We start from the raw sequence: 22,976 nt of genomic DNA, 5'->3' as shown, positions 1-22,976 counted from the left end.
GGACAGTCTCTGTCTCATCCCATTGAAGTCGGCCTTACCCAAGTCTAGAATCTTAGCAGCTAATTCCCTTTTTCCCTTTCAAACACTACATTGAACTCGATCATGTTATGATCGCTATTGGATAAATGTTCACGCACAGTTAAGCTGTTAACCAAATCTGGTTCATTACTCATTCCTAAATCTAGTATGGCTTGCCGACTTGTTGCCTCTAGGACATACTGCTGTAGAAAACTATCCCGGACACACTCAAGAAATTCACTACCTTTCTGACAGTTGCTAGTCTGCTTTTCCCAATCTATGTGAAGGTTAAAGTCCCCCATTAAGACCACTATGCCTTTCTTACACGCTTGTCTAATCTCTGCATTTATACAATCTAGCACTTCAGAGCTGCTGCCAGGGGTCCTGTACACAACTCCCACAGTAGTCTTAGATCCTTTCCTATTTCTCAATTCAACCCATAAGGTCTCTGTTGGCTGCTTACCTCTTGTTATATCCTCCTTTATCATTGAATTGATTTCATCTCTAATCACAAAGGCTACTCCTCCCCCTCTTCCATTTTCCCTATCTCTCCTGTAGACCTTATAACCCAGTATATTTAGTTCCCAATCCTGACCATTCTGCAACCATGTCTCAGTAATAGCTATCATGTCATACCCTCCAATTTGAATTTGAACCTGTAGTTCATTTACTTTATTCCTTATACTCCGTGCATTTGTATATAGAACTCTAAGTTGGGCCACATACCTTAGCCTGACCTTCAACTTTGATGCTGGGTTAATCGCCTTACGCCTTCTAGTTTTCACTTTATCTGTAGTGTCTAAAGTACACTTTCTTTCTGCTGCTCTACACTTTTCCCTTTCACTTGTTCTTGAACAACTGTTTGTACTATTTGTATTGTAAATTTCCCCTGGGTCTTCCCCTCTCTTGCTGCTCTCAAGTTTACTCCCTTCTGACTCCCCGCTAAGGTTCCCATCCCCCTAAATATTATTTGAATGGAAAAATACTACAAAACGCTGCGGTACAGAGGGATCTGGGTGTCCTCATACATGAAACACAAGAAGTCAACATACAGGAGTTTAGAAGAATGAGAGGAGATCTTATTGAAACATACAAGATTCTGAGGGGACTTGATAAGGTAGATTCTGAGAAGATGTTACCCCTCATGGGGGAATCTAAAACTAGGGGGCATAGTCTCAGAATAAGGGGTCGCCCATTTAAGACAGAAATGAGGAGGAATTTCTTCTCCCAGAGGATCGTGAATCTTTGGAATTCTTTACCCCAAACAACTGTGGAGGCTGAGTCATTGAATACATTCAAGGCTGAGTTAGACAAATTTTTGATCAGCAAGGGAGTCAAAGGATATGGGGAAAAGGCAGGAAAGTGGAGTTGAGGTAAAAATCAGATCAGCCACGATCTCATTGAATGGCGGAGCAGGCTCGAGGGGCCGAATAGCCTACTCCTGCTCCTATCTCTTAAGGTCTTATGGAGACGGTAGAGTGGAAGCACAGTTCCTAAAAGACGAAGTCTACCATCTTTGGCCCTGGCTAATGATGCCCTTTGCAGTAGCAACAAAAGGCGCGTGGAACCTCCAGGATCATTACTGAGCATTTCATTATAATTTTTCAGCAACGCTTAAGATGTCTGGACAGATCAGGGGGCGCAATGCTGTACAACCCTCTGCAGGATCCCCAGGATCTTTGTTATGTCCTGCATGGTCCATAACTTTGCTCTGCAAAGAGATTTAGCAATGGAGGAAGAGCAGAATCCAGAAGGGAGCCAATGAAAACAAGGAAGTAGCTACTGAAACATTAGCGCAGCCTGGAATACTGATACGACAGGCACTAATAGAAGATACATTTTACAAAGTGCCAGAGCTGCCCCTCAGTTTTTTTTTATTCGTTCATGGGATGTGGGCATCGCTGGCAAGGCCAGCATTTATTGCCCATCCCTAATTGCCCTCGCGAAGGTGGTGGTGAGCTGCCTTGTTGAACCGCTGCAGTCCATGTGGTGAAGGTTCTCCCACAGTTCTGTTAGGAAGGAGGTTCCAGGATTTTGACCCAGCGACAATGAAGGAACAGTGATATATTTCCAAGGTGGGATGGTGTGAGACGTGGAGGGGAACGTGCAGGTTGTGGTGTTCCCATATGCCTGCTGCCCTTGTCCTTCTGGGTGGTAGAGGTCGCGGGTTTGGGAGGTGCTGTCGAAGAAGCCTTGGCGAGTTGCTGCAGTGCATCCTGTGGATGGCACACACTGCAGCCACAGTGCGCCGGTGGTAAAGAGAGTGAATGTTTTGGGTAGTGGATGGAGTGCCAATCAAGCAGGCTGCTTTGTCCTGGATGGTGTCGAGCTTCTTAAATGTTGTTGGAGCTGCACTCATCCAGGCAAGGAGAGTATTCCATCATACTCCTGACTTGTGCCTTGTAGATAGTCGAAAGGCTTTGGGGTGTCAGGAGGTGAGAGTCACCCGCCGCAGAATACCCAGCCTCTGACCTGCTCTTGTAGCCACAGTATTTATATGGCTGGTCCAGTTAAGTTTCTGGTCAACGGTGACCCCCAGGATGTTGATGGTGGGGCTTTCAGCGATTATAAAGCCGTTGAATGTCAAGGGGAGGTGGTTAGATTCTCTCTTGTTGGAGATGGTCATTGCCTGGCACTTGTCTGGTGCAAATGTTACTTGCCGCTTATGAGCCCAAGCCTGGATGTTGTCCAGGTCTTGCTGCATGCGGGCATGGACTGCTTCATTATCTGAGGGGTTGCGAATGGAACTGAACACTGTGCAAACAGCGAACATCCCCATTTCTGAACTTATGATGGAGGGAAGGTCATTGATGAAGCAGCTGAAGATGGTTGGGCCTCGGACACTGCCCTGATGAACTCCTGCAGCAATGTCCTGGGGCTGAGATGATTGGCCTCCAACAACCACTACCATCTTCTTTTGTACTAGGTATGACTCCAGCCACTGGAGAGTTTTCCCCCTGATTCCCATTGACTTCAATTTTACTAGGGCTCCTTGGTGCCATACTCAGTCAAATGCTGCCTTGATGTCAAGGGCAGTCACTCTCACTTCACCTCTGGAATTCAGCTCTTTTGTCCACGTTTGGACCAAGGCTGTATTGAGGTCTGGAGCAGAATAGTGCTGGCGGAACCCAAGCTGAGCATCGGTGAGCAGGTTACTGGTGAGTAAGTGCCGCTTGATAGCGCTGTCGACGACACCTTCCATCACTTTGCTGATGATTGAGAATAAGCTGATGGGGCAGTAATTGGCCGGATTGGATTTGTCCTGCTTTTTGTGGACAGGACCTACCTGGGCAATTCCCCACATTGTCAGGTAGATGCCAGTGTTGCAGCTGTACTGCAACAGTTTGGCTAGAGGCGCAGTTAGTTCTGGAGCACAAGTCTTCAGCACCACAGCCGGGATACTGTCGGGGCCCATAGCTTTTGCTGTATTCAGTGCACTCAGCCTTTTGTTGATATCACGTGGAGTGAATCGAATTGGCCGAAGACTGGCCTCTGTGATGGTGGGGATATTGGGAGGAAGCCAAGTTGGATCATCCACGCGGCACTTCTGGCTGAAGACGGTTGCAAACGCTTCAGCCTTGTCTTTTGCGCTCATGTGCTGGACTCTGCCATCATTGAGGATGGAGATGTTTACAGAGCCTCCTCCTCCCGTCAGTTGTTTAATTGTCCACCACCATTCACGACTGGATGTGGCAGGACTGCAGAGCTTTGATTTGATCCGTTGGTTGTGGAATCGCTTAGCTCTGTCTGTAACATGTTGCTTCCGCTGTTTAGCATGCATGTAGTCTTGAGTTGTAGCTTCACCAGGTTGGCACTTTATTTTTAGGTACGCCTGGTGCTGCTCCTGGCATGCTCTTCTACACTCCTCATTTAACCAGGGATGATCCCCTGGCTTGTTGGTAATGGTAGAGTGAGGAATATGCCAGTTCATGAGGTTACAGATTGTGCTGGAATACAATTCTGCTGCTGCTGCTGATGGCCCACAGCGCCTCATGGATGCCCAGTTTTGAGCTGCTGGATCTGTTCTGAATCTATCCCATTTAGCACGGTGATAGTGCCACACAACACATTGGATGGTGTCCTCAGTGTGAAGACTGGACTTCGTCTCCACGAGGACTGTGAGGTGGTCACTCCCACCAACATTGTCATGGACAGATGCATCTGTGACAGGTGAGGACGAGGTCAAGTAAGTTTTTCCCTCGTGTTGGTTCGCTTACCACCTGCCGCAGGCCCAGTCTGGCAGCTATGTCCTTCAGGACTCGGCCAGCTTGGTCAGTGGTGGTGCTACCGAGCCACTCTTGGTGATGGACATTGAAGTCCCCCACCCAGAGTACATTCTGTGCCCTTGCTACCCTCAGTGCTTCCTCCAAGTGCTGCCCAACATGGAGGAGGACTGTTTCATCAGCTGAGGGAGGACAGTAGGTGGTAATCAGCAGGAGGTTTCTTTGCCCATGTTTGATTTGATACCATGAGATTTCGGGATGATACCCTTCTATCCACATTATCAAACTGGCCCAAAACATTTTCGGTATCACCGGCCTCAGCACTTCTTCCACTATCCTCAAAAATGTGCAGGTCTATGGGGAAAGAGGCTAAGGGAGTGGGACTAATTGGATAGCTCGTTCAAAGAGCAGTAACAGACACGATGGGCCAAATGGCCTGCTTCCTGTGCTATATGATTCTATCCTCAATGCTCATTTGTGATGCTGCATTATTCTACACATTCACAAAGATACTTCCAGCACAATGTATACATAAAGAGTACACAATTTACTGAATCATTATGAGCATTTTGCCTTGGTGCTTGCCCTTTGTGCTGGTTGTGTATGATGTCTAACACCTAATGTACTATTTCTATTAAGTGGAAGAGGTATGTAAGCTGGCCGTCTGGCTGCAGGGTTTCACAACAGCCTGTTGGGATTCTGGTGACCCTAGATCTCCTTGTGCTATGCATCGTAAGGGCCCTGCATTTGGCTTAGCCACATCCGGGACAGTGGTCACTAGTGCTGCCTGTTTTCTACCACTGTATCCCATTCCTTGTGCACCAGGAGATTCTTTGGAGGGCATTAGGACAATTTAGCATGTGCATCCACTCCTTCAGTTCTCCAGTGCACCTGCCGGCCCTCTCTACAACAACTAAATTCACTTCCTCTCGCTTTGCAAAGCCCAATTCTCCAATAATTGTGCTGTAACCATCTGTGCTTGCCTTCACACTACTGAAATGGAATTAGGAGGCAAGTCGGAGAGGATTAGTGCTTCTTTTTCATTGGCTAACCTACTGTGTGGGAGATATATTTCACATTTTAGTTCACAGAAAGAAAACAGCAAAATTATGTGCAAACCAGCACTGCTATAATCAAAAAATAACCCCTGCATAGCACGCCAATCACAATTTCTAGGTTATCACCATGACAACTCTAAAGCCTTTATTAAGTCTTACTCTATCATTCTTTTAAGATTTCAAAAATTATTCAACCACATAGCTGAGGCATCAACAAATGTAAAAGAAATTCGAGCAAGTCCCAGGAATTCCCAATTTGGAATTTGGGGGAGACTGGATCTTTAAGTGAATGACATTTTCAGATGCAGACCCACTTTTGCCATACACAATCCCAATTCTTTTTTTAAACAATTTAAAAAGGAGTACAGATGAACAATAACTACAACCATTAAAAAGGAGTGGAAACTAGATCTTTTAAAAATAGAGTTTTTCCTCCTATACCTCCAATAGGATGCATTTACTTCCCGTGGTTTTTATGGGTGGAAACTAGGAGAAAAAAATGAACTCAGCAATACAACAGGAAGACAGACCTAGTGTGCCAGGGCTCCTAAATAGATCATGGAAACATTCACTGAATTAAGCAGTTCTCAATCTCTAAGTAAATCTAATACTGCTCACCTGGAAGATCTCATCCTTGTGCGACTCAAAGGAGTGGAGCTTTAACTTTAGATTTCGAAGGTCCCACAATGCCACCGTCTAGAGATAACGTAAAAGTTACAAATATATCTCAGGAAGAGATTCGGTACATGGCCACAATGCTTTAACACATATCTATAAACACAGCATTGTTTTTAGTAAACAGTTCAAGATCACAGAACTATTGCAAGGAAACTTATAGAAACATAGTACATGAACTGTACAAGTTTGATAAGGTTGCTACAGAAACCAAGAAGTTTTAACCTTGTCAGCAGAGCCAGTTGCTAGGATAAATTCGCTGTATGGGTTGAAGGACAAACAGTTGACTTCAGCCGTGTGCGCATCCACTGAGTGGCTTGGTTTTGAAGTGTTATTTGACCTGGTATCCCAGCTGAAAAACAAAGGTTATATGAGGGTTTAGACAAAAGCTAAAAATGCTATTGGACAACTTTTTTGGAGGTTCCGTTTAAAAAAAACACAGCAAACATAAGGCAACTTATCTTTATCATTCTGAAATCTCAGCAATAATATAAACAGGGCCACTTCTCACTATTCTCACAAGTTACACAGCCGTTATATTAAACAAGGCTAGTTCAAGTTTTGTCCAAAATGTGCACCAGCTACTTTCCAGCTTTCATTTTACATATAACATTTTAATTGATGAACAGATTAATCACTGGATATTGAGGTGCTAATAGGCAAAACGAAAATAGATTTTAATGTGACTAATTTTATTCCCCCAAACCTTTAATTTAACCCCAATGGAGGTCGAGGCACTAACTAGTTAGCACCAAGTCATACATAGAAAAAGGCCTCAGGTTCAATTCCCAGTCTACGGAGTTAGCTGTTCTCAAGCAATTCATTGGATGCTACAATTGGTCTCTGCGACCTTGGTTAGGGAAGAGAAAAAAAAGCACATCGAGGATTCCTGTTCCCGATGCACTTTCCAGCCACGAGTCACCAGATAGCATGTGCAGGGGAATCAGGTGACGACAGATCAGGCTCAGTTGTAATGCCCTCCATGATCAAGTCACCCGCTAACACTCACCTGCTAGACTCACGCATGAAGAATGGCCATTAGGGTGAGGTACCAGCATGAGCCACACCTTCAGGAAAGAGACCGAGACAATCGGGGGTAAAAAGAAAACGCACCCTACTCACCTGAAAATCTAGCAAGCTAACTGATGCCAACTTGTGAACCTGCCTCTAATAGAGGCCCACAATCCTCAAATCACTATTCAGGTTTTAAAATGTAACCGCAGGTACCTGAATCTATTTATGGCTATAGTATAAAATGGTACTGGTTCTTCATGAAGCATTAGACATTATTGTAACCAAGAACTTAAAAAAGTTATGAGAATGAAAAAATGAACATGAAGATTAGTCGCTGCAAAACTCTGCTTACCGCATGAGAACATGCATTATATGGTACCATAGCAGACCAGAATGATTACCACTGGTAAATATTAAGATACTTGAGACAATGCTGCCCACAAAACAGCTGCTATTAGTCTACAGCAGTGGTATTCATAATGTGGTCACTTGTGGTCCCCTCTCCCTCACCTGTAGCCCTCAGCAGATGTGCTGCTCCATGTGTCTCTGGGCTGCCATCCACAGCCTGCCAGCTCTGAGATGTTGCCAGAGTCAGGATATATATTATAAAGAGAAAAAGATAGATATTGGGATTATAGCCCTCAATGAAAAGTTAGTGAATATCTCTGGTCTACAGGAAGTAATATCAGACTTTCCTGTTGCTTATATGGTTAGTCTTGCTACTTGAGCTAACATTGGCATTTTATCTTGTACTCACATCATGAGCTTCTGGTCATCAGCCACAGATCCAAACAAGGATTCATGCAATAAATGCCAGGAGACATCTTCTACAACTGCAGTGTGGCCTGTAAAGATTGTTTTAGCATCTACTATTTTTCCTTCTTTTGGACCTGCACTAATGTCCCAAAGACAGATAGTCTGTGGAAAAATATATAGAATTTAAATTAGTAATAATGCCCATTTGCTGTAGAAAATTTCTCAATTGTTACCAGTCTGCAAACTTAAAACAACTAGATTGCAAAATGTGAAAAAAAGATAAGATCTGTCTATCTAATAGTTGAGACAAAAATCAGGCTTACTCAGAGGGTAAATGATAATTAGAATTTCTTTTGAATCACATGGCAATTCTTAAAATCTTGAGGCTTATTGATTTGAGTGCATTTTACAATCGAGTTTACTGGATAGATTACATTGGTAACCAAGTGTTTACAGTTTTGATAACAGTGCATGCCTAAACCATCCCGTGCGAAATGTTCAAGTGCTGGCAACTGTACTACATTTGACTGGTCAAATATAAACAATATGTGCACCTACATGATCATCAGAGGCACTGAGAAGATGGCCACTTAGATTAGGGTTCCAGGAGAGGCCATATCCTTCTTTCTGGTGACCACGTAGTCGCAGATCTGGATTACACTCACCACTTGGATCTAGTTCAAACAAAAGATCAGCTCATTACAATAAGCCCACTATTTTGCTCACCCTTGACTTACCAAATCCTCAAATGTATACAGGTCATGCGAGATTGGAACAATGTGTATGGTTAAAGTCAATGTCTCTAAGTATTTTAGGACTGTATGCTTGCAAAATTTCTAAATGTTTTAAACAAAAAACAAGATGGCAATTATTTGGACTATTCAGAGAATGTTAGCTCTTGTTCATGATCCAATTTCAAACTATTTCAATACAAAACAAGTAGTAAGTGAAAATTGATTTAATGTTTTGTATTTAGTCAAGGAAAGCATATTTTGGAAACTACAAAGGAAATTTGAAGCTTGTGTTACATATGTTAGGAACCCAATGTCTAGACAGCATTATTTCTACAGCAAGATAAAATGTTTTTCCAAAGGTAAAACAATTCAGTCAAAATAAATGGATAGCTGCCTGGTTTTAATTTACAAATTTTTAAAGCACGACTGCAAGAAGGGCTGGTGTCCAAATTGGAAGAGCCATCTCTCAGACTAGTCAAACCACAGGCTGATATAGTTGTACTCAGTCATATTTATCAGCCAATATCTCAGACTCTTCCATCATTATCCTTAGCCATGTCCCAACCCACCAAGAGGGAGAAGGGGCTGTAGCGGTATATAGTGGGTGAGCTTAGATGTGGGAATCCTCAACATTGATTCCAGACCCAATGAAGTCTCATGGCTTTGGGCCAAACAAGGCCAAGGAAACCTCCAGCTGACCATCACATACTGTCTTCCCACCCCCCCCCCAACTTCAACTGACCAAGCAGTACTTGTCTCTATGCTGAACTCCATTTGGAGAAAGCAAGGGCACAGAGTATACAATGAGTGGGTAGACTTCAATGTTTATTACCAAGAGTAGCTCAGTCGTACCCACACTAACTGAGGGGGTTAGTGTGGCACTACCACCATGCCAAGCGGAACTGACTAAGGACAAATCTAGCAGCCCAAAACTGAGCATCCACGAGGCAATGTAGGCCATCAACAGAACTGCATACCAACACTACCTATAACATCATGACTCGACACATCCTTCACATCTCAATCATCAAACCAGGAGCCCAACCCAGGTTCAATGGGGAATGTTGAAGGATGTGCCAGGAGTAGCACCAGGCATAGTTTAGAATGAGGTATCAAATCAGTGAAACTACAACATAGGGCTACCTATATGCTAAACATAAAAAGCAGGAGACTACAGACAAAGCTCTCTACAAGGTGTCAGCCTTGGCTCAGAGGTAGCACCCTTGCCTCCGAGTCAAAATCATGGGTTCAAGTCCATTCCAGAGATTTGAGCACATAATCTAGGCTGACACTTCAGTACAGTACTGAGGGAGCCCTGCACTGTCAGAGATCCCATCTTTTGGATGAAGCATTAAATTGATGCCCTAAGTGCCCTCTCAGTTGAATGTAAAAGATCCCATGTCACTACTCAAAGAGCTGGTATCCTGGCCCATATTTATCCTCAAGCAACATCACAAACAGATTATCTGGTCATTTTTCTCTTAGCTGTTCATGGAACCGTGCTGTGTACAAAATTGGCTGCTGTGCTTCCCTACATTACAGAAATGACTACACTTCAAAATGATTTCATTGGCTTGAAGCATTTTTTTCAAATATCTTCAGCCAAAAATGACAAGCGAATGATCTGACTGGGCCACCTCCCCAGTTCCTCACCATCATAGACGCCAGCGTCCAACCAATTCAGTTCACTCCATGTGACATTAAATGGCTGAGTGCACTAAACACAGCAAATGCTACAGGCGCTGACAACATCCTAGCTGTAGTGCTGAGAGCTTGTGCACCTGAACGAACTGCCCCACCAGCCAAGATTTTCCAGTGCAGCTAGGACACAGGCATCTACCTGTCAACGTGGTGGAAGACTTATTGGACTCTCTCTCATTCCTCTGTAAGTGGAGATTGTGATGACCATCTCTACTGCCCCCTTCCAGTCTTTGAGTTGTGAGCAGCCTGGATTGTGTTCCCTGGAACAGCATAGGTGTTCCCTGTTGTCCAGTGCCGAGGGGGACAGCGTTGAGTAGAGGGCTGAGGTATACCTGTTGGCAGCTCTGCATGGTAGAAGGCTAACTTCACCTTCAACTAACTTCATTGGTTTGTGCTGGATTTTTACAGAGCACAATAGAGACCTGGATAAAGTTGCAGATTGAGTTAACGAGTTAGTCATGATGGGTAAAATGAAATTTGCTGGCCAGCTGTTGGTTGGATATGATCCAGTCCTCGTAGTACAGTATGCCCAACCCAATAATGCCCTACTCATGCCATGCCTTGAAACCAGTGATACTGGTGCGTCACAGCAGGAAGAGGGTCAAAAGGCCAACTAGAACCTTCAGGGCACCACAGGCTTCCCTGCAGATCATCAGGGGTAGGGATACTATTAAGCGTTGCTATGCACTCATTGGTTTTTATGAGGTTGTCGGGAGAGTGAAAGAGTATGTAGCAGAGCTGATATTCAGCAGCATTTGCCTCCATTCCAAGCTACAGTTTTTGGGAGGAAGCTTTGTTCAGGTAATAATGCTCTGGAATTGAACTGCTCTGTGGTAGCACTTTTAACCAACGCAACCCAGTTTTATATAAAATTCTGGAGTTGTACCCTTCAACAATCAAAGGACAGACTGCTTCCCAGCACACCCATTTTTGAAAAGAACCCTGTATCTGATGGGAAATTCTTCAAGTTTAAAACCTAGAGAACATTTTAACATGAATAAACAAGTAACTTTTTATGGACAGTTAGATAACACTTCCTATTAATTACATTTTGCACCTTGTTCAGCTCAGAGAAAATGTAAACGGTTCCTACCATGCTAAATTAGAATGTACTGGAACACAGACACACACCATGCCGAATTCCAAAATAACAGGAAGCCATTGATCAAGATCAGTGCATATCATGTAACACCCTTGGTAACTTATTAATCTCCCACCCCCAATATCTCATCAGGCTGCCATATCACTTATGGAGTTCAAAAGAGCTCAAAACAAAATAGAGATGAAATATTGACATGTAGGAGATGCAGGATATGGCCTCTTCCAGAACGTCCTTCATCAAAAGAAGCCGCAATTAAATTGTAATTAAAATATGTTTAGATTACTGAGGTGACCAGTTATAGTTGATGCATAAACAATGATCACAAAAACCCTCTACGTACCTAGCTACAGTATAGAGAAGGAAGGAAAGGCACTTGAAAATAAAACAAAAATCATTTTCAGAATTGTGTAGAAATAAAACTAGTCCTCAACCAAGTCAGTAGAGTACATTGTAACCTGAACAAGTCAACACTGGCTAATTGCAGTCAGCATCTCAGTATATTACTACCTAAAAGCCACAAGAAAACTGTTACCACTCAACTGCGTTTAAATGTTACAGTCTTTGCCTGGCAGAGAGTGTCTAATGTGAGCAAAATTCACTCTGAAATAAAGGTTTCTGTTCATGATACATCTAATATTATCAATACACTGCAAAATTCTGAGTGAGGTCAGAAACTCAACAGTGAATTCTAAAGGCAATTTAAATAAAAATAATGCTTGCATTATTATGGCATCTTAGCATTTGAAACATCTCAAAGCACTTTGCATAATCAATAACTTTTTGAAATGCAGTGATCTTTACGTGGGAAAACGCAACAGTAATTGTGGCCTTTTGGTTTCCAGTTGGCTGCTTCCTGGTAGAACTTATATAAAGGTACATTTCTAAAACATCACTTTCACAATTTTGCCAAGTACATTTCCTTCTATGTAACTCATTAGCATTGACAATAACTTAATGACTAGTTTATGCACTGAACATTAGTGGCTCCATAATCTTACTGAACAATGTTCATTACCTGGCTTAGATGGATGCTTGGTGTAGTCAAAGACAAGCACATCAGAGGTGGGAGTTTTGGTGCCAATAATGCATGGATTCTGTGGCATATAACGTGCCCGGTTCACTTCACCTTCGTGATTGATTTTAATTTCAATTTCTATTTTTCCACTTACAGACCCAAATCCACCAAATTCTGGGGAAAGAAATTATACATTAGGACAGATAATCTTAAATGACAAAACTACCCCAGAGGATTATGGGGCAGAGGAGCTATCTTTTTTAAAAAAAAACAATAATTGCTAGCAGTTATTCAGTAACAAGTATTAGAACATTCTCAATCCAGCTTCCCTACTTCTCAGTTGAGTTTTTTTTATTGCTGGGGAAGGAAGCGAAAACTGACTAGAAAGCAATCCCGTTAACTATTATTCAAGACCTGCTGAAATGGCCCTGCCTAAAAAGGATATGAATTGAGGAAGAAAATACTGGGAAGGTACAAGTCACAAAAGATAAAGTGAGCACTGGTGCCATTTGTAGTTAATGTCTTTACTAGGGGCACAATAGATTAGACATTAGCCTTTTGGACCAGAGATCAAATCCGCAGAAGAGACTGAGTACTTCTGTGCACTGCTGTAAAGTCTGTTGCCTCCCAAACATGTGCCCATCTTTACCACAACTCCATGTTTGAATCACCCAAATTAGGTTTCCATCCCGTCACAGTACTGAAACGGCCCTTATCAAACTCACAAATGGCATCCTTTGTGACTGTGACCATGGTAAACTAACCCTCCTCATCCTTCTTGACCTGTCTGCAGCCTTTGACTCAATTGACTATACCATCCTCCTCCAATGTCTCTTCTCCGTCGTCCAGCTGGGTGGGACTGCATTCTCCTGGTTTCATTCTCATCTATCCAGCTGTAGCCAGAGAATCACCTGTACTGGCTTCTCTTCCTGCACCATTACCTCTAGAGTCCCCCAAGGATCTATCCTTGGCCCCCTCCTATTTCTCATCTACACTACGCCCTTCGGGGACATCATCTGAAAACATGTCAGGTTCCGCACATACGCTGACGACACCCAGCTCTACCTCACCACCACCTCCCTTGACCCCTCCACTGTCTCTCATTTGGTGGATGAGCAAAAATTTCCTCCAACTAAATATTGAGAAGACCGAAGACATCGTCTCCAGTCCCCGCCACAAACTCCGTTCTCTAGCCACTGATTCCATCCCTCTCCCTGGCCACTGTCTGAGGCTGAACTAGACCGTTCGCAACTTTAGCATCCTATTTGACCCTGAGATGAGCTTCCGATCACATATCCGCTCCATCAAGACCGCCTACTTCCACCTCTGTAACATCGCCCATCTCCGTCCCGCCTCAATTCATCTTCTGCTGAAACCCTCATCCATGCCTTTGTTACCTCTAGACTTGACTATTCCAATGTTCTCTAGGCAGGCCACCTATCTTCCACCCTCCATAAACTTGAGCTCATCCAAAACTCTGCTGCCCATATCCTAATTCACAACCAAGTCCTGTTCAACCTATATTGGCTCCCAGTCCGGGAACACCTCGATTTTAAAATTCTCATCCTTGTTTTCAAATCCCTCCATGGTCTCGCCCCTCCCTATCTCTAATCTCCCCAGTCCTACAACCCTCCGAGATCACAGCGCTCCTCCAATTTTTGCCTCTTGCGCATCTTCGATTTTAAATCGCTCCACCATCGGCGGCCATGCCTTCAGATGCCTAGATCCTAAGCTCTGGAATTCCCTCCCTAAACCTCTCTAACTATCTCTCTTCCTTTAAGACGCTCCTTAAAACCTACCTCTTTCACCTTTCCTAACATCTCCTTATGTGGTTCGGTGTCAAATTTTGTTTGAAAATCGCTCCTGTGAAGCGCCTTGGGACGTTTTACTATGTTAAAGGTGCTATATAAATGTAAGTTGTTGCTGTCGTTGTATGTGAAATAAGTTTGGGCAACTCAAACCAGTGCTACTGCTTATTAGCAATCTCACTCAGTAGGTGCGGAAAATTTCCCCTGTGCTTTATGTGCAGTGAAAGTGTACACACATTCCATATTAACACGTTTATATAATTTTGCTATATACTGTACACAAAGTAAGCCTCCCCCACCGCCCTCCCCCCATTGTAGACGCAGAGAAGTTTAGTCTGTATCTAGATCTAGGAGTTTTTGACATAGAAATTAAGTGGCAAACATGTTATACTCCCCAGCACTGACATCCTTTACCTAGATGAGTACAAAATTCAGTTACAGGGAGAAAATTCCAAGTGTTGAACTATTTTAGTATAAACTAGCAAATGAGACGAGTCATTTTGCAGGTTAAGATATTTAGAGAGGGAATTCCTGAATATGGGGCCTAGGCAACTGAAGGCACTGATACCAATGGTGGACGAAGGGAAGGATACAGAAGACACAATAATCAAAAGACCTAATGATGGGATACTGAATTCTAAAAGGACATCGTTACAGATGTAAAAGACTTGGTGTTAAAGAATCTAGGATTAATGAAAAACAAGGCCAACCAACACTTTTATGGTGGTTTGTCCTCCAGAAACAAAAGTAGCAAAACTGTTATGTAGCTAAAATACAGCATGTAACAGACACCATAACATCACACCACATACCTCCCTTCTCACTATCATAGTGAGAAGCATCAAATTGAGCATCATCATTGGGGATCTGGACACTTGCGATAACCAAATGGTTCTGTTCATCAGATGTATGTGTCCCTAGCACCAAACGGTGAACGCTATAGTCTTTTCCTTCAGGCCTGTACAGCAGAGAATTTTATTTTAAAAAAACAAAATTCATCATCAGCCTCTGTCTGCAAGATTTACCAGAAACAAATTCAGTCATAGTGAAAAAGGTCTCTCATGCCTGACACTACATCAGGTCTACTCAGAGGATGTGAACTTCTTGGGCACATTGCATGAACTTTAATTGTTGAAAATGGCATCATTAAAAAAAATCTAACAATTCACCCCACCCCCCCCCAAAAAGAAAAAGTCCTCCCTAGGTCAACATTTGTAAGAATTAAACTGGTAATCACCCAATATAAAAACTAGAAAATTCCTCTCAGAAATATGCTTCCTTTATTGAAAAACTCCATAAAATTTGTAAAGGACAGATTCTTTACCAACTCAACAATTCCCAACAGAAATATTTTTTTTTTTTTAAAAAGTTATTAATTCCTGCCGTGACAACTCAGGCTCCCTACACTAATCTTCATCTGCTATTACTTCACTAGAATGCTGATATTCTCCATCAACCAAAGGAACATTCAAATTTATAGTATTCTTAGGAGAATTTAATAACATTATTGGTTCCTGGGCTGCATTATGTGGATCACTAATCTACTTCACTGATACTGGAAGTAATGTTACCGAATGGAAAATTAAAAGTGAAATGAGACCTTGAATATCCTTTTTTCATTTGCCATGGGAAATAAGGAGGTAACTGCAATAGGGCTTTGCTGCAAGGCAGTGTACTTTTCTTATTATGCAGTAATGATGCTACGTACTTCAAGGGCCGCCACCACAATTTAGTAAAATTTGGTACATTGTCAGCTTAAAGAGCTGTTAATACTTCTGCGTGGGCTAATTAGCAGAGCAGCAAGATATGCAGACTAGTATATGTCACACAAAAAAATCTGAAGATAAAACAAGCACATATGTTCAAATGGTTACATTTTAATTATATGGCACTGCTTTGTTCCCACACATCCTTGCATGTCACTGATAAATAAAATGCCCTGACAATTGCCCAGTGGTGCAGCATGTTATACAAGGGCAATATGAGTTTGTGATGGGTATATTCATTGTGTCCCTTCAACAGAGCTCAGCCAGCCATTGGCAAATGTTCTTTTCCAAATTACGTTCCGCAAAAGTCAAAGTCTATGTCAACTGTACTACTCTTACATGTGCCCTAACTGCCTACTAGAAGGATACAGATTTAATTCAGTTTGAATTGCGATTTGTGCATCCATCCCTGTTCCCTGGTCCCACATACCAGAGTGCACAGCCCAGGTGGAAAACACAGTAGCACTGTAATGTAAACATTTTAGTTAACCCAGTGGTGCTCATTTTTTTCCCTAAATCATCTATTTTTTCTCATCTTACATCTTACAAAGACAAGAACAGTACTGATATCAAACAGAGCTTTTTAAAAATTTAAACAAAATCTTTAGTAAAAATCAATTCACCTGGTAACATCAGGAAGCCACTGTACAGAAAGACTTGGCCATTCTAACGCATGTGTCATAACCAAGTCATACAGAAACGGAGTATTCTTCTTCCATATTTTATATTCTTCATTGATCACACGCTCCTCCACTGCGTCATCATAAACTGAAAGAACCGTTTACACATCAATTCCAGTCTATAACCACAGCTTTCACAAAATAAAATTGTTGCATTAAGAAAAAAAACACATCCCTATACCATGTTGAAGAGAAACACATGACTAGAATAAGTTTTAAAATGTCAAGCTGTTAAATCAAGACCAGTAAATTTAATAGATCAGAGGCAACTTAACTGGAATTTATCTCGTCCAAAAAGACCAAACATTACACTTGTCCAAAAAACAGCTTTCTTGTACAGGTTTTTTTCGTTAATTACATTTTGTAGAGTTCTACGCAACAGCAGTTTCCATCTGCTATTTTTTGTGTGGTTCTCTGCCAATTCAACATATTTTCTCTACTCCCCTTTCAATTGTCTTTACTCACCCCTTTTCAAGGGGACAACTTATTTCAGTGGTGCTTATTCCATTCAGATCACCTCTTTCCCAAACTGAAGACAGATGTTACCAAGAACATTTTCTTCCACCTTTGTAACAACTTGGATTTATATAGCACCTTTAATGTAGGAAAGGGCCCTAGAGCACTTCACAGGAGCAAAATTGATAATTGATAACATTACCCACTGCTGCCCCTCCCTCTCATTCACCACCCCAAACCCTATCTATACATTTATTACATTGAAACTCGATATCTTAAATGCTCTCTTAAATCAGGCTCCGTACCCCCACAAATCACAACTCATTTAAAACACCACAACCCATATGCTCACCCATACAAAGTCTCATACTTCCACCACCCTGTCTTTACTGAGCTCCACTGGCTCCCAGCGAACCCTTGGCAAATTTATTTTAAAGACCCTTATGCTCATTTTCAAATTCTAAACGGCCTTGCTCCACCCTACCTCTTCAATCTCCTCCATCTATGTGTCCCCACATATACCCTCCTATACTAGCCTACTTTTTGTTTCCCTGCGCCTCACTCCAGCAGTGGCACGTCTTCTTTCGGCCATCACACCATGATCTCTGGAATCACCTACCTAAATCCCTCCACCTGGTTTTCAAAAGCCTCTTAACGACACTCCTTTTCAACCATGCTTTCAGCTCTACCTCTCAACTCCTTTCCTTTTCCTACCACTGGCTCAGAGCCTACTCCCCCCATCCTCTGTAAAACACTCAAATTTCATTCTGCAGGTGAACAGCATGACAGAAATATATATTTTTTATCAGTCTAATCTGGACAGTTATGATGTGCAACTATAATGCCTTCTACTGACAAAAATGGGATGATACAAGCCAGTTTAGAATTGTCAATCCAGAAGCAAACAATGATAGTTTCAGATTGTTAAATTCAGAACACTGAATGTATACAACTTTCTCAGCTAACACATTTCAATCAATTTACTTCAATGATAAAGACCAGAGGCCAGAACTCATTTTTGTTTTAAAAGAACCCCACTTTCCTATGTAAGTGTGGATTTCCAAAAGGAGCACATCATTGCTTTAGTTCATTGGTAACACACTAGCGTCTGAGTCAGAAGGTTGTGGGTTCATGCCCCAATCCAGAGACTTGAGCACGTAATCCAGACTGACACTCCAGTAGAAGAGGTGCTGTGTTTCAGATGAGAGGTTAAACTAGTATGTCTGCCCTCTCAGGCAAAAGATCCCATGGCACAATTTGAAGAGCAAGGAGTTCTCCCGATGTCCCAGCCAACATTCATCCCTCAATCAAGACTTGAAACAGACGATCTGGTCATTTATTTTATTGCTCTGTGTGTGTGTGTGTGTGTGTGTGTGAGATTGCAACAGATCAGTACAAATGGGACCACTCTAGTACCATACACTGCAGTATCAGCTCAGTGAACCACATCACAAAATAAAGCATCTTAGGAACATAGGACCAGAAGTAAGCCATTCAGCCCCTCAAGCCTGTTCCATTTATCATGGCTGATCTGTACCATAACTCCATCTACCCACCTTGGTTCCATAACCCTTCATACCCTTACCTAACATCTTCCAAAAGATGATTAAACTGTTGCTGTGCACAAGGAACCTAGTAGGATCTGTACTTGCAAGTTAAAGCAGGGCACTTAAAATAGATGTTTTTAAAAATGCAAGATGTTTCACCTTTTATTATTTAGTGCTCAGCTACAAGTTATATGGAATTTACAGCCTAGAAAGAGGCCATTTGGCCCAATTCGTCCATGCTCGTGTTTATGCTCCACAGGAGCCTCCTATTCCACTTCATCTAACCTCATCTGCCTATCCTTCTATTCCTTTCTCCCTCGTACTTATCTAACTTCCCCTTGACTGCATCTGTACCATTAACCTCAGCCACTCCATGTGGTAGCAAGTTCCACACTCTCACCACTCTCTTGAGTAAAGAAGTTTCTCCTGAATTCCTTATTGGATTTATTAGTGACTATCTTATATTAATGACCCCTACTTTTGGACGCCCCCAAAGTTGCAACACAAGTTTCAGCAGGCACATTACTGACTGACCGACCGACTGACTGCATTAAAAAGTGCGGCGCACTGCCCACTATCCCTCTAACAGAATCCTCGGCTTCTCCAAAGACACCGCATACACTCCTCCTTTCCCCCCCCACCCCCGTCCAAAAAAAAACAAGCGGGTACTTTCAGTGACGGGGGGGCCAAGCGCAGCGCGGTAGTTGCCCGACAGTAACAACCACCACCACCGCCGCCGCCGCCGCCGGGCCTCCCTCCTCTGCCCAAGCAGCCCGCCCTGTCCGGATTTTAGCGCCACAAGGCCCACCCCCCACCCATGATGTTGTTGTGCCCCAGTTGCTCACACGCACGTAGATCACTAGGGGGACCATCACTCACAAGAGCGCCCACTCCCAGAGCCCCCACTCACCCTCTTTATCCGCCATTCTCACCATACGGAACGGAGGCTGCAAGCCGCTGCTTCTCACGGTTTGTTTGTTTTTTTAAAAAAACGATCAGTCGGCCTCGCTCGCGCCGCTCACTCTCCAACCGGCCCACCGAGCCCGCGCCACAAATTTCACCCGGACTAACCTCCGCGCATGCGCCACAATCCGGGTCACGCGTGATGCCGAGCGTGCGCAGAAACGCCCGCCCGTTTCGACCCGTGCGCAAGCAAGATCTCCGCTGGGAGTGCGCGTGCGCCGACTCGCTCACGTTCTTTGGCGGTTGCTCGGTGTGTCAGTGGGGCTCGTTTCACCGATTGATGGTTGGGCCCCTGCACCCAACGGAATGGCACGACCGCTCGCTAGTGTCCACTCGACCGTAATTTACCAAGGGTTTCGTTGTCGGTCGGTGCAAGGGACACCCTCCACCAGTTAACCGCCTCTCTTGAGCGGTGGAGTAAGCTCAGCGGTTTAAACGTGGGACGCTGCGCTCTCGGACCACGTTTGGCAACAACCGAGTAATGTCCGTGGCGAGAGCCCGCCTCCTCCTGGACAGTCTGTTCTTAGCGGCTTCCAACTTTGGGCCAGTTTTTACCCACCGGTTGCTCTCCACACTCGATCAGTTCTTGGCGTTGTTATCCATTTCCTTTTGGACCGGGCAGTTCGTATTTCTGAGCAGGCTGAACAGGAAAATTTCTGTACGTGCTGCAATATAGTAAAGGGAAATCTTCATCCTGAGAAATACGCAGTGTCGCAATTGCACTGACCTGCAATAACTCCGTTTATAAAGGAAGCATTTAGCTGAGCCATTCAGACAACAATTTGCATTCAGATAGCGCCTTTAACCCGCTAAAACCTCCCAAAGCGCTTCACAGGAGCGTAATCAGACAAAAGTTGACACCGAGTCAAAGAAATAGGTTTTAAACAGCATCCTAAAGGAGAAGAGGCAGAGGTTTGGGGAGGGAATTCCAGAGCTTAGGGCCAAAGTGTGGGCAGTGTCCTAGGCCCAACCATCTTTAGCTGCTTCATCAATGACCTTCCCTCCATCATAAGGTCAGAAATGGGGATGTTTGCTGATGATTGCACAGTGTTCAGTTCCATTCGCAACCCCTCAAATAATGAAGCAGTCCGTGCCCGCATGCAGCAAGACCTGGACAACATCCAGGCTTGGGCTGATAAGTGGCAAGTAACATTCGCGCCAGGCTAGTGCCAGGCAATGACCATCTCCAACAAGAGAGAGTAACCAGCTCTCCTTGACATTCAACGGCATTATCATCGCCGAATACCCCACCATCAACATCCTGGGGGTCACCATTGACCAGAAACTTAACTGGACCAGCCATATAAATACTGTGGCTACAAGAACAGGTCAGAGGCTGGGTATTCTGCGGCGAGTGACTCACCTCCTGTCTCCCCAAAGCCTTTCCACCATCTACAAGGCACAAGTCAGGAGTGTGATGGAATACTCTCCACTTGCCTGGATGAGTGCAGCTCCAACAACACTCAAGAAGCTCGACACCATCCAGGACAAAACAGCCTGCTTGATTGGCACCCTATCCACAACCCTAAACATTCACTCCCTTCACCAGCGGCGCACTGTGGCTGCAGTGTGTACCATCCACAGGATGCACTGCAGCAACTCGCCAAGGCTTCTTCGACTGCACCTCCCAAACCCATGACCTCTACCACCTAGAAGGACAAGGGCAGCAGGCACATGGGAACAACACCACCTGCACGTTCCCCTCCAAGTCACACACCATCCCGACTTGGAAATATATCGCCGTTCCTTCATCGTCGCTGGGTCAAAATCCTGGAACTCCCTTCCTAACAGCACTGTGGGAGAACCTTCACCACACGGACTGCAGCGGTTCAAGACGGTGGCTCATCACCACCTTCTCAAGGGCAATAAGGGATGGGCAATAAATGCTGGCCTTGCCAGTGACGCCCACGTCCCATGAACAAATAAAAAAAAATAAACGGCTGAAGGCACGGCTGCCAATGGTGGGGCAAAGGAAGTGGGCGGGTGCACAAGAGGGATGCAGAGATCTTGTAGGGCTGGAGGAGATGACAGAGATAAGGAGAGGCAAGGCCATGGAGGGAGTTGAACACAAGGATGCGAATTTTAAACTTGAGGCGATGGTGGACCGGGAGCCAATGTAGGTCAGCGAGCACAGGGTTAATGCGTGAATGGGATTTAGTGCGAGTTAGGATACGGGCAACAGAGTTTTGGATGAGCTCAAGTTTATGGAAGGTGGAAGATGGGAGGCAGTCAGGAGAGCTTTGGAATAGCCGAAAGCTTTTGAGGTAACAGAAGCATGGATGAGTGTTTCAGCAGTAGATGGGCGGAGATGGCTGATATTACGGATGTGGAAGTAGATGGTCTTTGCGATGGAGAGGATACGGGGTTGGAAGCTCATCTTGGACAAAAAGGACACCGAAGTTGCGAACAGTCTGGTTAAGTCTGAAGACAGTGACCAGAGACGAGGATGGAATCAGGGATTAGGGAACGGTGTTTGTGGTGGGGGCCAAAGACAATGGCTTTTGTCTTCCCAATGTTTAATTGGAGGAAATTTCTGCTCATCCAGGATTGGATGTCGAACAAGCAGTCTGACAACACAGAGGCAGTGGAAGTGTTGAGAGAGGTGGTGATGAATTAGAGCTGCGTAACGTCAGCATACATGTGAAACCTGATGTGTTTTTGGATGATGTCACCAAGGGGCAGCATGTAGATGAGAAATCGGATATTTTTCTACATTAAAGGTGCTATTTAAATGCATGTTGAAGCACCAAGGGAGGGTTCTTTTTAATTTAAACAACTAACATTGAGTTCTTATGTATAAATAAAAAGCATCTGTGGGACAGCATGAAAAAGTCTTCTGGATTCAAAGCACATTCATGGCTTTGTTGCTGATGTGTTATGTGGTTAATTCAATATGTATATTAGAACTGAAGTATCGTTGAGTTGGCATTGGTGAGTTTGCTGATAGCTGTTACAGTACTTCAAGTGGCACAACTTTGCCACCAGAGGGAGGCTAGTACTGCAGCTATTTGTAAATTACACATATCAAAACTGCTTATGTTTAATTATTCTCACTTTTAATTGCTTCATGTTCAGAGTCTAATAGGGGATATGTTGCCAGTTTGATCATTTAAATTATCGTAACTGTTGCAGAATTCAGACTCGCCTGTTAAAATTGTTTCGGGTAGCACACCAAATGGGACTATACGGGTCCAAATGTTAAGATTGTTACCCTATTTGAAAAGTTTATAATAAATTATATATCATCTCTGTTTTAATCAGCAGAAGTTTTGTTCCTCCAACTGGAATATTGAGAAAAGCTGGAGAAGCTGCTCATTTGACAAGAAGAGGATAACAACAAAAACAACAACACAGTACAGCCCAAATGAACCCTGTGGGGAAACTACATTTGCCCTGCTTCTTCCAATGGCCATCTTAGAAATATGTTTGTGATTAATATATGACCTGATATTTACAAATA

The 22,976-nt window shown here is 43.6% G+C and overlaps 1 protein-coding gene and 1 long non-coding RNA gene across 2 annotated transcripts in view; one reads left to right on the top strand and one right to left on the bottom strand.

The window, feature by feature from the left end:
- The window catches only part of LOC137327159 (histone-binding protein RBBP7), a 32,312-nt gene extending 12,657 nt beyond the window's left edge, over positions 1–19,655 (bottom strand). Inside the window, exons 1-8 of the mRNA XM_067992679.1 lie at positions 19,464–19,655; positions 16,494–16,638; positions 14,917–15,062; positions 12,297–12,470; positions 8,303–8,418; positions 7,746–7,906; positions 6,200–6,326; positions 5,918–5,995 (exon numbers count right to left, since the gene is read on the bottom strand). Coding sequence (XP_067848780.1) covers positions 5,918–5,995; positions 6,200–6,326; positions 7,746–7,906; positions 8,303–8,418; positions 12,297–12,470; positions 14,917–15,062; positions 16,494–16,638; positions 19,464–19,488 — 972 coding nt within the window. The 5' untranslated portion in view covers positions 19,489–19,655. The remainder of the gene's footprint in view (positions 1–5,917; positions 5,996–6,199; positions 6,327–7,745; positions 7,907–8,302; positions 8,419–12,296; positions 12,471–14,916; positions 15,063–16,493; positions 16,639–19,463) is intronic.
- Positions 19,656–19,743: 88 nt separating this feature from the next.
- Positions 19,744–22,976, top strand: LOC137327160 (uncharacterized). Its single transcript, XR_010964379.1, has 2 exons — positions 19,744–20,174; positions 22,778–22,976. It is a non-coding gene; the product is annotated as an uncharacterized lncRNA (long non-coding RNA).

This window comes from Heptranchias perlo, chromosome 11, assembly GCF_035084215.1.
Source record: "Heptranchias perlo isolate sHepPer1 chromosome 11, sHepPer1.hap1, whole genome shotgun sequence".
Lineage (NCBI taxonomy): Eukaryota > Metazoa > Chordata > Chondrichthyes > Hexanchiformes > Hexanchidae > Heptranchias > Heptranchias perlo.
This window is presented reverse-complemented; position numbering and strand designations above follow the sequence as displayed.